At 40.8% G+C, this 16,031-nt stretch overlaps 1 protein-coding gene across 4 annotated transcripts in view; it reads right to left on the bottom strand.

Annotated features, from left to right (window-relative positions):
* Positions 1-16,031, bottom strand: part of otud7b (OTU deubiquitinase 7B) — a 58,716-nt gene that overhangs the window by 16,381 nt on the left and 26,304 nt on the right. For 2 of the 4 annotated variants that reach the window (XM_074683691.1, XM_074683693.1), the window contains exons 2-4: positions 3,764-3,998; positions 1,020-1,190; positions 584-814 (exon numbers count right to left, since the gene is read on the bottom strand). In XM_074683691.1, the coding sequence (XP_074539792.1) occupies positions 584-814; positions 1,020-1,190; positions 3,764-3,848 (487 nt within the window). In that variant the 5' untranslated portion in view covers positions 3,849-3,998. The remainder of the gene's footprint in view (positions 1-583; positions 815-1,019; positions 1,191-3,763; positions 3,999-16,031) is intronic. The other 2 variants (XM_074683692.1, XM_074683695.1) reach the window with 1 other exon arrangement.

Genomic DNA, 16,031 nt, shown 5'->3' with positions numbered 1-16,031 from the left:
CTTCTTAGGTAGTTTTGGTGTTTCCATAGTCACAGAAAACTATATTATTTGAGTCTTGAAAGATCGTACACAATGCTGGCAGCCTAAGAGTTAATCGTGTTGATTTTAATAACACATTAATTTGCAGTGTTATTAATTAATCTAATTCACCTGTTAAAGTGACAGTCCTAGTTAAAATGTAAAAATGATTCAGGTCCATAACTGCTCGGAGAACCATAGATTTTATAAAGCTGACAGCTTTTCTGCAAACTGGACAGTTCATAGTGAACTCTGTGAACTCACAGCAGCAAAAACAAACAGGAAACTCAGATATTCAGGAACTTCAACCTAAGTATGTGTTGTTCTCACATTTATGCCTTCCTGTTGGTTAGACTTTAACTATTTGGACAGGAAGAGATGTTCTGAGCTGTTGTCTGAGCTCATACTATGCTGACAACTTTAAGGAGAGTTTAAAGAAAGGACTTTTTACTTTTACTTCCGCAGATTTTAAGACTCGTACTTTTACCTCTACCTGAGGAGCCTGAAACAAACACTGTGCAATTGATTTACTCTTGGCTGTCTGGACATTTTCAGCATATCTCACCAGCGTGCTCCAGAGCCACCATCATGGACTGCTCGATGAGGTCCCTCTCGATGAAGCCGCGGAAGTCGTCCCTGTACACCGTGAGGTCTGGTAGTTGGAAAGTGCAGAGGGGCGTGTCGAGAAGTGGCTCGCTGCTGCTTCCTCCAGTGCTCGAGACGTGAGAGCGGGCCAGGGACACGATGGTCGAGCTGGCGTGGGAAATGCCCCTCGACAGACGCTTTTCTGTTGCTGCTACGAGACAACCGCAAAAGTTCAGAGTCAGTATATTCTAAGTTTCTGGTAAATATTTGTTAAATTATAGCTATTACTGATAATTTTCCAGATCTAATTAAGTGTTTCACATTTGTAATAAAGCCAGTAATTAAGTGTAACAGGTGCATCAGACAGTTAACTCATGTTATGTAACATAAAACATGTTCCTGACTGGTGTCCTCACCTTGTACCACCTCATCTTGGCGCTGGAGAACCGGCCGCCCTACCCGCGCCATCTCCTTCTCCGGGGGCGGATAGTTCCTCTCCTCTGTGAACGAGTACGTCAGGTTCCCAGCATGCACCTGTCGCAGCTGCTCAAAGTCACTGAGGGCAGCAGTGAAATCCCAGTTCTTGCCTACACACATCAAAACACACACATACGCACACAGAGAGGGAAGGGAACAAAATCTGTCAACAAGTGCAGCGTGACGACCTGAATCCTGTTTCTGAGTCAAGCAAATGACACATCCTTAATTAGTTTAAATATTTACCACAAGTCAGTGCAACCAAAGGCTGTCTTATCTTATGCAAAGGCCACTGGCACATTCCTCCACTTGGGTAAATATCAGAATTTGGAGCACGTCTCAGCTCGCCGGCTCGCTGCTCTTCACTGCATTGCATTACATTTTTAACCCATATTCTTATCTGCAACTTGTGTTGCTGCTAGGCAACAGGAGCCCTGTTGACTCTGGCTATACCTTGGTTCTGTTAGTGTATAAAAGCCCAATTAGCTGCTACAAGCCAGGATCACTGAGCGAGACAGACGTTAATTTAGCTGCTGTTTGTATCATCACCAGATGCCCCCCTCCTTTGTTTATTTTCTCAGCTCAGCCGTAAAAGTTATGACACCAACAAAAACTGAATTAGAGGATTAAGTTCAGTGGATCAAGGAGAAACAGTTTTTTTTTTGTTAGAACAGATTTGATGATTTTAATCCTAATAGTTTAACTTAATCTGAAAATAATAATTAGAACAAATGCTTGTTATGATCTTCTTCACCCCAAGTTTGCATATTATGGAGAACAGACACTGGAGAGTATGCCAATCAAATCAAAATAAAATCGGTTAGTAACAATGAAGCTTATGTGGAAGTGCTAAAAGTTGCTATTCATCGAGAATCTGCTTGAGGCTGGCTGCAAAAAGACAGGAAGTCACATACACACCCAGCTTTAAAAACAGACTTTTACGGCATTAAAAACATATTTACAGCCTGGTTCAAAAAACGGCTTGGGTGTAAACACAGATTTCGCTATCAACACGCACTGTACAGAGAGTGATTTTTTTTCTAACTCTGCTGCAGGATTGTCCAATCAGAGACACAGCTCAGGTCACATGACTGTCGGGTCAGCTCAATGTTTCATACAGTCTGTGTTCAGGACCAAAGACATAGTCTCTGACATCATCCATTTGTTTCTGAGTCAGTTTTTTGAAGCCTTTCGTTGTTGGGAGCCATGTTGAAAAGCTTGATTCAGTCTTTGTTCGAGTCAGGACATAGACTGTAAAAGAAATGGACGTCATTTTGCTTGGCTTGAAGTGAGGTCGCCACAAAAACTGCTCCCCCTGGTGGCTGGCTGCAGTATAGCTCAAAAAATCTATCTCCCCAGTCATTCCAGATGGGCTGTGGTCAAACTTTAAAAAATTAACACACCCCGTAGAAATGTTTCCCACATCCCATTGTTGAGGTGATTTGAAGTTAAAAAGTTTCATTTTCATTAGTTATAAGAGGTTATAAATGAGGCTTTACGTCACGTTTATTGGTGATTGCCAGCTGTCATTCTTGCGTCTTTTTTCAGGGATTGTAAAATATGTCAGGAGGGAAAGTCTCCAAAGAAAAAATAATAATTTTTGTCACCAGCTCCACTCAGGTTCTCGGAGTCCCTAATAGCCTCTACTGCACAGACTCTGGCTGCACAACGGCTGCCGATAGCGGCGCCTTTGACAGAGGTATTTTGGCTTCAAAACCGTACAATTGTAGAAGGCGGAGCCACGATGTCCACTCTTCAGTCAATGGTCAAGATGGAGTAATGAGGTGGGACTTTAGCCTCTTTACAGACACCTGCAGGGTGACCACCTGTCGGTCAAATCAGCCATGCCCACGATTTTCATAAGTTATGAAAATATTCACCATCTAACAGTGTGTGCTGATAGAGAAATGTTTTTTTTGTTTTGTTTTGTTTTTCTTTGTTTGACTGTGCTTTTCGGCTATTTGGTAGTTTCTAGTGTTTCTGCAGCCGGCCTCTATTGGAATTTGCATATATTTAGCTTCCTTAAATTAAAACATCACAAAGTTATTGATAAAATACATATAAAAGAATCACAAAACAAACTGCTTTGGAAATGCTTTAGTAGTTTGTTTCACCTGGCACCTCTAAACTGGGCTGTAATGGTTCCTTCACAGTGAATACACCTGGCTACAGCACGTCCTCTTAAAGAGCTTGTTTGTTTCCTCCTGAGAGTCTGAGTGTCTGACACAACAGTCCAGGATCCCAACAGTACAGGCATGGAGCTTTTTGTTCAGGAGTAAGGTCCTGTTTGTTTAACCAAAAATAAAGGTCTCACTCACGGAGAAGTCACGCTATATAATCTTGCAAAACATGAGCTGTTCCTGGAAGACAATGGTGGTTATGTTTGAGGGAGGGGTCTGTTGTGCAAAGTACAGGGAGCATTGGCAGAGTAGATTTGTTCTCAGCAAAAAAATGCAAACTTTGAGTGGTTGACTCTGATCAGGCCCAGTTTTTCAGAGGATTACACTCAGTTATTAGAGTCCATGTTGCAACCAGCAGCTGAGGTGATTTCCTGGAAAAATCCTGAAGCTGTTTAAGTCCCAAAAAATGTGCAAAAAGGGAACCAAGGTGAAGGAAACGAGTAATTACTGTTGTAGAAATATTTCAAAATATATATCTTTTCAAATCTAACCAAGTATCTTACCCTCTAGCAGATCTCTGGCCAATCCCGGTTCAGCTCCAGTGGAACGGACAAAGTCGGACAGGACTGCGTCCATATCCACGGTCATGTGATCATGAATTCACACGTTTGCGGGTAGTGTTGGAGAAGAAAAAATAAAATAAAACAGAAGAAGAAGAAGAATCGCGGGCTCTGCTACCCCTGACAGGACAGCGAGGGAGTGGTGGTCCTCGGCCTCGTCCTACTTTACCAGCCACACCTGAAAGAGAGCACAGAGGAGGAAAAACAAAGACCAGTGTTAGAGCGTTTGAATGTTTATGCACAGGGATATAATGACCCTGCTCAACCTCTTTTCAAATACAAGGCTGTTGTGGTCTGGTTACAATCAAACTTGACACCTTTGCAGTCACTGCCCCACCCAAGACACCAGCTGTGGCACACAATGTGAACTGGATGAAGAACTGTTTGCTCAATTTGCATAAAGACCTTGTAAAAGTCAAATGAAGACACAGGTAGCATGTTAGGCTGGGAACTTAATGATGTGGTCTCAAGCTCCGTTTACACGCCAACATTTCATCAGAAAACGCACTGAAAAAAACGCAGTTTCCATGTAAACGTGAGGCCAAAGCACAACAATACTTTTGCATTTTACCCTAAAACCATTGTCGTGTAAATTTTCAGTTTTCAGTGGCTTTTTAAGTCCAAGTCTTTATTCACATTTTGCCAGAAACAGATCATCAAAAGCCTTTTACCAAGGCACCAAACACTTGTACCACTCCCTTCTTTGTCCATTTCTTGTCCTGTTTTGTCTTTTTTTCATCATCTTTGTATTAGGAGTGATGTCATTACTTTGTATGGCTCATTTGTTGGTTATGGACACCAAACTGGTTTTGTCTTCAGTGATATTTTTAAAGTTTTTTCTCCTGTGTTTGTCTGGAGATCCTACATGTAACCATAGCTGCATTGTTTACATGCGAAATCAGCTGTTAGCAGCCTGTAGCACAATGCTAACTGGTGCAAGGCCGGATGTTTCCCCACAGGGTGAAGAAAAGGAGGTGAGGACGTCGTGCTGGTTCTCAGGTGTGAGCTAAGAAGTGATGACATAGACCTGTCCCTCCATCCATGGTTGTTGGGAACGTAAGATATATCTCCAATAAGATGGACAAGCTAGCCATGCTAACCAAGCAACAGAGGGAATACCAGAAGGCAGAGTAAATAGCATCATGCTATTCTCAGACATGGCTAACAGAGCTAACACCAGACACCAACGCCACATTGGAAGAGCTTCACCTGCTGTGAGCAGACAGGATCCAGGAGACAGAGACTGAACAGACTGCTGAAGAAGCTCAGTCCTGGACCCTGTGGAGGTGGAGGCTGGCTGAACTGGACAATGATGGACAAGCTGTCAGCATCTATTTTCTTATGGAGCTTTTTGCACTTTCTATACACTTTCTCACTTTTGTTTTCTTTATTGCTGCTGTGACTCCTCCTCCTCTATTCTATTCTAAACCAATAACAGTTTATTTCAGTGAGGTGAGAAACTGATTTTTTACCAAGACATATTAATAGACTAAAGATATAAATGTCTCAAGAGTGGGAAAGCAGTTGGATCTAGTTTAAGACATGCAATAAAACAAAACAGCATTTCTTTAAAGAGCCCCAATAAATTACACAGTTTTACTCTTCAAGGTTCAATCACAGATCCACTGAACCTGCACCAGATGAGCCCTGAAATCAATATAGACACATTATCAAGACTCAGAAAAAGAGAGTCAGCATCAATGGGCTGTTGACTCAAAGGATGTGAAGGCCGATCAATGCCAGACAAAAGGGATGGAGTAAAGTAGCCTTGGCTTGAAACATGCTTTGAGGCCAAGCTAAAGCTAAAAGCTCACAGAAAATACCAGAAAATGGGATGCTTCTCTTGTGGCATTTCTTTTTGCATCTCAAACAGCTGGTAAATCATTGATGCCATGGTCCATAAATAAGAACAATGAGTTACTCTTTGGACTTTGAGCAGCAATCACAAATGCAAAGTCTGTTGGATATTTTTGGTTGTTGGAAAATCCTGCTTCACTTGGGAGTGTCGGCACTGTGTCAGCGCTCTGAATCACTAAGCCAGTTTCAAATCTACAGTTTATACTCTGAAATAAAACTATCTGCTAATGAGGGAAGGTGCTGATTCTTCTGCTGTTCTTCTTAACTTTTAACTAGTTTTATCAACTTTTTATTGCGCTGCATCAGGATCTGAAATGTGAGGCCTAACAGATAAAGTAGAGCTAAGAAGAGCCTCTCACAGATCACTGTTTATCCATTTCCACTAAGGTACCATGGGATCCTTTCTTTTTACATAACATAAACCGAGGAAAAACAATGCTTGAGGCGATTTGGACATGGTGTGGTTTGTGCAGCTTCCAGACTGTGTTTGGTTTGCACACGGTGTTAGGTATTTTTAGGATGGTTTCGCACCTGTAGCTTGTTTGTTTTGTTCGGATTCAGATGATACAATTCCCCATGGGTTGTTTTGTGTTCACAATGCAATGTTGTCAACTGGGCCAAAACACACACACACACACCATTACAGGACTCCCTCCTTTTCCCACTAAATTGGTAAAATACCAACTGGTTGCACTTTTCTAATGTTGGCCAGCAAACTGAGTCATGGGTTGACTTGGAGCAGCTAGAGCCGACTGGACACTCCTCACAAAGGCACATAAGTTTAGGAATTTGTGAGTCACTGCTTGAACAAGAGGGGCTTTCACCACTCTCAGCAGTGTCACAACAAGACCAAAACACCCTAAAAGCACTACGTAAAGGTACAAAGGAAGTAAAGTCTTTCGTTTCTCTGGTTTGGCTAGATTTTGAAATTCTCAGATCCAAACTATTTGTTAAGACCAGTTAATGTTGAGTCTTGTGGTGTTGCTGCACTGAGCACTAGCTCTTATGCTGAACTGAATGGAGATGTGATAATGTGAGCCTATCGCCATTTTAACACTAACTACCTCTACTACAACTGGAAAAGTAGCCGTTTGGTTTTAAAAACAGCTATGGTGGTGGTTGGTTTTGTGTCAATTGTAGGGATGCACCAAACCGATCTTTTTTCAAGGTCAACCATGCCCCCTTAATGGTAGGTGACATGTTAGCTGGATGCCAATAGTCGCGCCAGTTATGTCATAGCCTGACACCCATAGCAGTCAGTTTACACCACCAATAAATCCAATGAAAAAGACAAATGGAGCGCTGTAAACAAAGTGTACCAATGGAAGACATCCAGTAATTTATCTTCTTTGTGATTTCCATGTGGCTCTTTGTTACAAAGTGCAACCAAGCTTTGTTTCAGAGAAGACTGTGTGCCATGACAATACTTTCGACCAATCAACGGACTACAGTGTTGTAGCTCCACCTTCCGAGATTGGATTGGTTAGTCTGGCACCCCAACGGAATGGTCCCAAAAAGTGTAACGGCTTGTCTCGGTTTGGGGATCTGTCTTGGGATTAGCCAATGGAGACACCACCGGTTCGTCTCAGCACGGCCCGCATTTTGTGGCGTTTCCATTGACTAATCTCGGGACAGATCCCCAAATAACCAAGACAAGCCGTCCAACTTTTTGGGACCCTTTCGTTGGGTGCCAGACAGAACCGATCCGCTCTCGGAAAGGTGAAGCTACAACACTCCAGACCGTTGATTGGTCAAAAGAATCGTCACTTACCCCGACTTCTCTGGAAACAAAGCTTGATTGCACTGTGTATCAAAGAGCTACATGCCAATCACAGAGAGGACGAAATGCTGCATGTCTTCCATCGTTGCTCTTTGTTTACTGTGTCAAGTTTTTCTTCTTCGTTGGATTTATTAGCGGGGAACACTGTGTCACGCTGCTACTGCGCCACTCTATTATCTAACAGCTGGGGCTTGGGGCATCCGAGTTACACACCGCCTACCATGAGAGGGCACAGTTTGCTGTGGAAACCCAAACAAGATCAGGTTAATGGTACCAAACCGTGCCAAACCGTACTGAACCGAACTGAACCACTTGGTGGAAACAGGGCGAAAAAGAACAATTAGACATTAGAGACAACAGATCACTCCAGTGGGTAGATAGATAAAACTTTCCAATTCAACTCAAGCCAGAAAAGCCTGAAGTTACCAGAACATAATTCTACATATCATCAAAAATTTTGAAATAGAGATTTTGAAATTGTTACAGGTATTAGATCAGATCAGTTTTGAGGTATCGATAGCAGTATCAGGGCTTAAAAAGTTGGATCAGTGCAACCTGCTTCAGGGCTCAATTAAAAGTAAAGGAAGTGCAGTTTCTGTGTTCACTTCACCAAGGACTTTTCAACTTCTCAAAATGATTCAGGTGTAAAAACGCCATTCATTTATTTCACATGCTCAAATATTAAGGACAAAATGGTACAAAATATTCATAGAAAGTTTCTACTTTCAATCCAGCTGTAAATTCAACGATACCTGCCAGTCTGTGATTTTTTTCATCTCACAGGCCAAAAGTCTTAGAAATCAAATACCAGCAACGAAATCCAGCATCCACCACATCCACTGTTTTTTTTTTATGGAGACATAACTGAACAAAAGCTTTGTAAACTGCCCAGTAATTGTGTGCCTTGAAGTTTATAAACTGTCAAATCCAGTTGAGACTATTTTTTTTTTATATCTACCTACAGTCATCTATTCCCATCCGTCCCATGGCTCATCCACCACCCAGTGTTCCTGCCTCATCTCTGACTCAGTGAACTCTTTTCCAATGCGCCTGATGAGTCACGAGTTTACTCTTCTTATACCTCTCCACTGTGCTCCAGCCTCACGCTCTCCTTACCTCCCTCAGTTTCTCCATCGTTATTACAGTAAGAGGCGAACTGGGTAGGAACTGGAGCCTCTCTCAGCTGGGAGAGGACTTCTCTGCAAAGTCAGGGATTCAGCCGCCCCTGCAGGCTCCCGGAACATTCCTTCAGTTTGTCTTTTACGTGATATTAAGAGGGATTGATCACTAACACAGCAGATAAGAGATACGAGATAAGAAGCTGAGGTCTGTTAACTATTTTAAACTGAGGGGTATCCAAACAGACCACATCCAGATGTTTGGGTTAGACCCTGCTTGGATTGATAATCCTGCACAGGGGGCTGTGTTGGACTCAGGGCGTTACTATACCAGTAAGAAAATGTGATACCAGCCAGACCAGGAAGTTCAGCTTGTTATCAGACTCTAAACACATGTTTATTCCCCTCTCAGGCAGGAGCTTCAACATTTTTTTTTAAACTAAGGCAGAAAAAGATCAAGGCCACTGTATTTTACAGTACAACAACAGCAGGCTCGTAAATCCTATTCTGTTACTCTCACATAAATTTCACTATACTGCTGGCAAAACTCCAGACCTGTAAGACTATTTATGCTACTGTTGTATCTTTATAAGAGCACAGACACTCTGCAGCCAAAACATCCTTTAAAAAAGAGTCAACTGAGGCCAAATGGCTCATAGAAAAGAGGGCATGTACACACTTTGTGATGGCTGGAGGGAGAGAAACTTTAGTTTAAAAAAAAAGAAGCAAAGCATCCTGACGTTGGACCAAAATTATATGGAAAACATATCCTATTTATGATTTTATATGCTAAAGTTATCCTTTAACAATGCTAGCCCACCTCAGACAGTTTCTCTTTCTAGCTTGTGTCTGCTGATCTTTTGAGTATATTCATCAGGAGCCTGTTTTATAAACTAGAGAAAGGTCTTGATTTTAGAAAGTGAATTAATCACTTTTTTGATTTGGAAAAAAAAGTATTTTTCTATCAGTGCCAGAGGGTGGTAGTACCACATGCTAAAGCTGTTTGTCAACCACATTACAAAACAGGAGAAGAAGACTGGCAACTTCTTCAGATAGCAAAAAAAGAAGAAAACCTTTGCTACGGTCACTCAAATTTTTTTGACTACCGATTTTTTCATGATATGTTTTGCCAATACCTTTCTCTGATAAATCCCATACTCTGTTGGGTGATTCTGTTGTAAATGACAAATCATATTTGTTGTATTAAAGTGAGCCCTGTTGGTACCTCCTTGAGAAACACTCACTTTACAAATATTGCAAGACGCTGTTTTACTATCATTGCTTTCCAAAAAGAAGTAGTCCCACAGTTCGAAACGTGGTTTGTGACCTCCATACTGAGACTATTATCAATCTGTTCTGGAAATGCACAAATACCCTTAAACTGGATCGGTCCCGATCACGCAACAAAATCGGATACTATCCGATCCTCCAAAAAAAGCCGTTAGGGGTGCGAGAAAAAAATCATAGTATGATATGACTGGATTTTTTTTGGCAATATCAAAATGAGGATTCTTTGTCAAAAAACTTTTTTTTTTCAGATTCAGATTCAATTCTTCATTTCGTTTTTTTTTTTAATATAAACTGGATTGGACAAAAGTTACTACTTTTTCTTTTCTCCAGCAGATGGTGAAATGTTTCTCTCTGACTCATGTGATGTGTATTTTATGGGAAAATATGGCTCCTGATATAGTCTGTAGACATTATCATCATCATTTAATTTTTCCCATGGTCCGGTGTTAAAAAAGCAAAATTAAAAATTGCAAAAATTGTAAATATTGAAGAATTGCAATTTAAATCGAATAAGCACCCAAAAAATCATTATAGAATCAAATCACAAGAATAGCAAATTGTCCCAGCTCTAATCCCCATATCGGATTGGGACATCCCTACTTGAAATACAGATGTAGCGCCATGAGATTTAGGAACTGAGAAAAATTGTTTTCCGTTGACGACACTGCTACTGTTTCTACATCAAGACACATATTGTTGAAGCAGATTGGCGACAGACGATAAAAATCAAAAGAGAAAGAGCAAGTATTGAGAAAAAGTTAAAATCCAAACAGAAGAGAAAGAACAACTTTCAGAGCTGTTACTGAAGAAGCTTGTTGGATTTCTATTAGAAAAAAAAGAAGTCACGCAAGAGTCACTTCTGCTTATCACAAGAGAAAATGTAGCTTATTTCTTCAAGATTCTCTCCTTCAGGTTTGTGAATTTTACCAACTTTTACCAAAAGAAAACAAGGAAAAAATGAGAAAAACTGATGTCTGTCTGAGTGTACTGGAACAAAACTGAAACCAACCTTTTTATGAATTGTGCTGTAAAACTTAAGTATCTTGGTTTCACAATTACAAGCATGAAACCCCAGAGCAGACTTAGGATTCTGAGCACGAAGGCATGAATTTGTGAAACAATCCTCATATGTATGAGTTCAACTCAAGAGGCTTACGTGACGCAGAAACCTGCATCATACTGCTTCTCCCATATGTAAGAGGTATAAGGAGGCTTTATGCTAAGCCTCCAGTTCTGTCAAGTCACTGCGGCATTCAATTAAATATAAATAACAGTCCCAACACACTGAGTTCCTGAAAATGTCAAATCAATGTGAGTGTCCCAACACTGATTTGTTTTTAATAACCCAGAGGATAAACACTGCAGCAGAAGCACAACAGTCTTGTTTGTTTACTCTGTAGCATTCCATAAAAGTTAATTCATTGGTTTAGTCTTTAAAAACACTGTTATTCAGTTTAATGTGTCAGTACAAATACTGGCACATCAGCTGACAACACAGGGCACTGACAGCCAGAGAAAAATAAACAGGAACAGGGCGATAAAAGAGGAGGGCCGAGGACAGAAAGTACCAACACAGTCCAACAAAAGGCTGGCTGTTATCACTCTGGGACTGTAACATCAGCCATTCCTGTGAACCCACTCTGATGCATTTGATGCAATGTCACATGGCTCGCCTGAAAAAACACTTATGAAACACTTAAAGCGAGAAAAGGCCTGTATCATCGCACACGCTGTCCCTTAAGGCATACAGTGCTGAAACTTGACATAAATTATCATTCTTCCTGAAGGGTTCACATCAATCTGTCAGCACAGTAAATGAAGCATTCAAAGGATTAGATCAGCCTAAATCATGCTAGCATTCTGAGAAAAGGTCAGTTTCTCTTATTCCCACTTCCAAACCCAGAATTACCTATGGCTACGAAAATTAAATCAATGCAGCACCAACGTTTTTATCCTTACACTGCAAGAATTCCTTGATGCAATGTTGCAGATCCTGAGAAAACTGATTTTCTTGGGCTAGCATAAGCAAAAGCTGCTGCTCAGGTTTTTAATCTGCTTCAGCACAAAAGGAGCAGGTTTTGCAGACTCATAACTACAGCAACTGTTCACTGTGACCTCTACTTACAAGCCAACTTGGCTCTTTCTTGGCTTTAAAGTAATGAAAAAACATCTCACCGAATTCGGCATTGATACTTATATTTTTTATAAAGCTAAGAGACTCTTCAAGAACTTTTTTTTATTGTTTTTTCTTTTTTTGTCATTATTTGGGAAGTTCCCCAGGCAAGCAAGGAAGGCCACTAAAATTGTGCCTTGGCTAACAAATTTAGGAGCTACTTTGACCCAAGTAGTTAGTTTAAAGCAGTAGCATCCCATGTAAACAAATAGAAACAAAATACTAGGGATGCAACAATCTGACCACTATTAATTTGAAATTATTTACTTCTTAATATAAGAATTATACTTTGGCATTTTCTTATTTAACTGTGAACCTCAGCAGTGAATGACTGAGGAATTAGCTGTATAAAACAGTTATAAAAGTCCTGAAGTGACTTATTTCTTCCGACTTTGAACAGGAATTTTGATTGTAACCAACCGACTAGTTTTCAGGTGAGAAAACTATCAAAACCCAGTGCAAACTCTGCCTGTGGATAACCAATGTATGACTGTTTTCCTGAGTGTGGCTGACGTAAGCAGAGCTAGCACCACCAGTCTTCAGTCCACCCAGCAGGTCAAGATCCATCTGCCTCCAGTCATGTGACCCAGAAACAGCCTGGAAACAACTTCATCCCCATATTCAAGCTCAAAATACTGCCAAACTACACCACCATCCCAGATGTCAACTTTGATCTGCGCTTGTTTACATCTGGGTAGTAGAGAATCATAGCATTATAGCAGTGACTGATGACTGAAGCTAAAGTTGCAGCCAGTTGCAAGTGGCTACATTACCACCAAAACAGAATACAGCAGCAAATACCAAAGAAATTAACCAACTCGGAATCCACGTGAAGACTAGCAAGGATGGCAATAACCATCTATGGCCAATAGGGATGGGTATCAAATTAGGTACCTTAATAGGTACAGACAGAATTCTGTCAATAGTACCAAATACCGATTCATATAAAATCAAAAGGTACCATGTTTAGGTACCTAAATGCATCTTTATAACTGTGAGGGAGTAGAAGAGTAGGTGATTTTCCAAGCTGGACATGAACACAGCATTGCAAGATTACATACTGACAAATAAAAATTAAGTTGAAAAAATATCTGAATTTATAATTGAACAAATTAATATTTGTTACCACAAAAACACAAAAAAAATATCGAAAATTGATACCGTTGAGTACCGGTACCGATTGCCAGGTACAAGGCATCGCTACAGCATCCTTTCAAATGTGAGAGGTACCCATCATTAGAGCTAGCACCACCAGTCTTCAGTCCACCCAACAGGTCAAGATCCATCTGCCTCCAGTCATGTGACCCAGAAACAGCTTGGAAACAACTTTATCTCCATATTCAAGCTCAAAATACTGCCAAACTACACCACCATCCCCGATGTCAACTGTGATCTGCGCTTGTTTACATCTGAGTAGTAGAAAATCATAGCATTATAGCAGTGACTGCTGACTGAAGCTAAAGTTGCGGCCAGTTGCAAGTGGCTACATTACCACCAAAACAGAATATAGCAGCAAATACCAAAGAAATTAACCAACTAGGAATCCAGGTGAAGACTAGCATGGGTGGCAATAGGGATGGATACCGAATTTGGTATCCATCCAAAAGATACAGGGACATTAACACAGCATTACAAGGTTATGTACTGAAGAATAAATATGTTAAATTAAAAATATATATATAGTATCAAACAAATTGATGTTTTTTACCACATAAATACAAAAAATACCAAAAATTTAGTACTGTTGAGTACCGCTACCGATTGTAAGGTACCAGCATTAGTACCATATCGTTTTAAATGTGAAAGGTACCCATTCCCAACGGTCAACAATCAAACCTCTTTGAGAAATCAAACATTAGTTGAAACAGAGAAGGCTACAAAAGCGTTTATGTCAACAAATTCAAAATAAATCAATATAAAACTTCTGAATGTTGAGTTTTAGAAAGAGCCTCAAACCGTCTGTTGTTCCTGAAGTCTGCACCTAAGGCTGGGTTGGGGTCCGTCTCAAAATGTGACCAGCAGAAGTGAACATGCTTACAGCCTGGTACAAATAACTATTATGATAATTATATCTTATTTTTCTGTTCATAAAGAGGGGATCAATTATTTATAAACTGAGATTTTGCATTATTGTGCTTAATAAGGGGTGCAGCTAATTGAACAGAGAGGTGGATGCTTTGTATAGCTCTGTATGTAATTAGGGGTGTAGCTGGTTGCCAGGCGTCGAGGCCACGGCCTTAACTCCACCTATTGAGGGCATTGAGCCGTTTTTTATTGAAGCTCAGAGTTCGTTAGAGTCCACGTTTACATAACAGGGACTCTACTGTCAAGCTCCTCAAGACTCAATCTTTAATGTTTCATACCATGGCTATGAAATGTGTTCAACGTCATGATCCTTAAACAGTTTTTTAAGGTTTTACTTTCCCACTGACAAACGCAGCAATTAATCAATCATAGGCAACTAAGAAATGGTGCTACGCAGAGGACGATGACCGATCGACTGTGTCTTCCCAGGTGTGGCAGAACACAGACAGAGTGCACAGAAAACAGCAGATCCTGCTGGTGGGAAGGCCGTCATATCAAACTATAAAAATAATATTTATTATTATGCTGTGGCTTTAAAATCTGACTAGTTTTAAAGACGGTGGGAAAATTCTTAATTGGCAACTGAATAAAAAATGTCCATAAGAAAGCTCCCTGTGAGGATTAGTGGCTAACATCAACAGCATTACTGCCAACATGGGGCAGTCCGTGATATGTGTTGTGGATGGCTGAGCTTTTGTCTGGCAGGAGGGCTTACGTAACAGGAGCTGCTGACAACACGTGGGTGCTGAGCTGCGAGCCAGGAGAACGGCCTGGATCACTGAGGGAGACAGAGAGGTCACCACAGCCCACTGCGTCAGCCCTTGGTGGGCGGCAGGGTCAACTACTGCTGGACACAAGTTTGTGTTGCTCGCCTTTTAGACCTTTAATGAAGGGAATGTTTCATATGAGCCCTTCACATTAACGATACCTCCTACAATTACACCAGAAGACACAGCACAGCACAGCCACCGACTTCTTCAGCTGACCACTGAGCAGCTGATCTGGAGGAGTCTAACGGCATCAGTTTGACAGGAAAGACAAGTGCAAGACTCAAAATGGCAACGACTTCCTGCAGATGTAGGAAAAAAAGATAAAGAAGTGAAGAAGAAATGTGTAAAAAGCCTCTGGCCAAATGGTGAAACAGCTATGTAACCAAGCTGTAAAACACGAACGAGACATTTTTAGATATGGGTCCACACAAAAAGCCTGTCTGGTTCCAGACATCTGAATCATTGTGCACATGTCGGATTTTTACTCTTAGCGGGAGACTAAACGTCAGTTAAACAGCCTGATCATCAGATGCATGGCAGACACAGTACAGGAGCAAAAATGCAATAATAGTGGCACCTTTTTTACCTGGTTTTTGCTTTTATAATTTCAAACTGCTGCTGCTAAACATCAAGCTGTTGTCATTTCTATCTTAGCAGCAGTAAAACCCAAACAGGCTATTACAGCAGCACTTAGTACAAAGAGCAGTTATCAGCCGGCATTGAGGCTGTTACCTACTGGTCAAAGCAAACCAAGATAAGGAACAAAAGGAGATTTCAGCTCCAAAACAAAAGACAGTAAAGTGTTTGACATGCACAGAGCCATACAGAGGAACTGGGCCTTTTGCCTCCTGCGTGCAAAAGATGCTGGTGCTTGAAATGCTGCGTCATGCTCGCTGTGTAGGTCAGTCAATACGGCATGACCTAAAAAATGGGAACAGAGAGGACTATATTTTCTGTGATGTTGCACAGGAGCTGAAGTTACTTATGAATTACTGAGCACATGATAATCCATCATTTTGCAGAGACACAAAAGCTTTAAAAGTAAAATTATCATTCGTAATACATTTTTAATCTGAGTCAAAACAGCTGGTTGTAAACAAGACACTTACACAATCAAGACTATCAAATAGTGAACAAT

The sequence above is a fragment of the Halichoeres trimaculatus genome, unplaced genomic scaffold (genome assembly GCF_033239565.1).
Source record: "Halichoeres trimaculatus isolate MK-OKI-2021-1 unplaced genomic scaffold, fHalTri1.1 fHalTri1_scaffold_12, whole genome shotgun sequence".
Taxonomy (NCBI): domain Eukaryota; kingdom Metazoa; phylum Chordata; class Actinopteri; order Labriformes; family Labridae; genus Halichoeres; species Halichoeres trimaculatus.
This window is presented reverse-complemented; position numbering and strand designations above follow the sequence as displayed.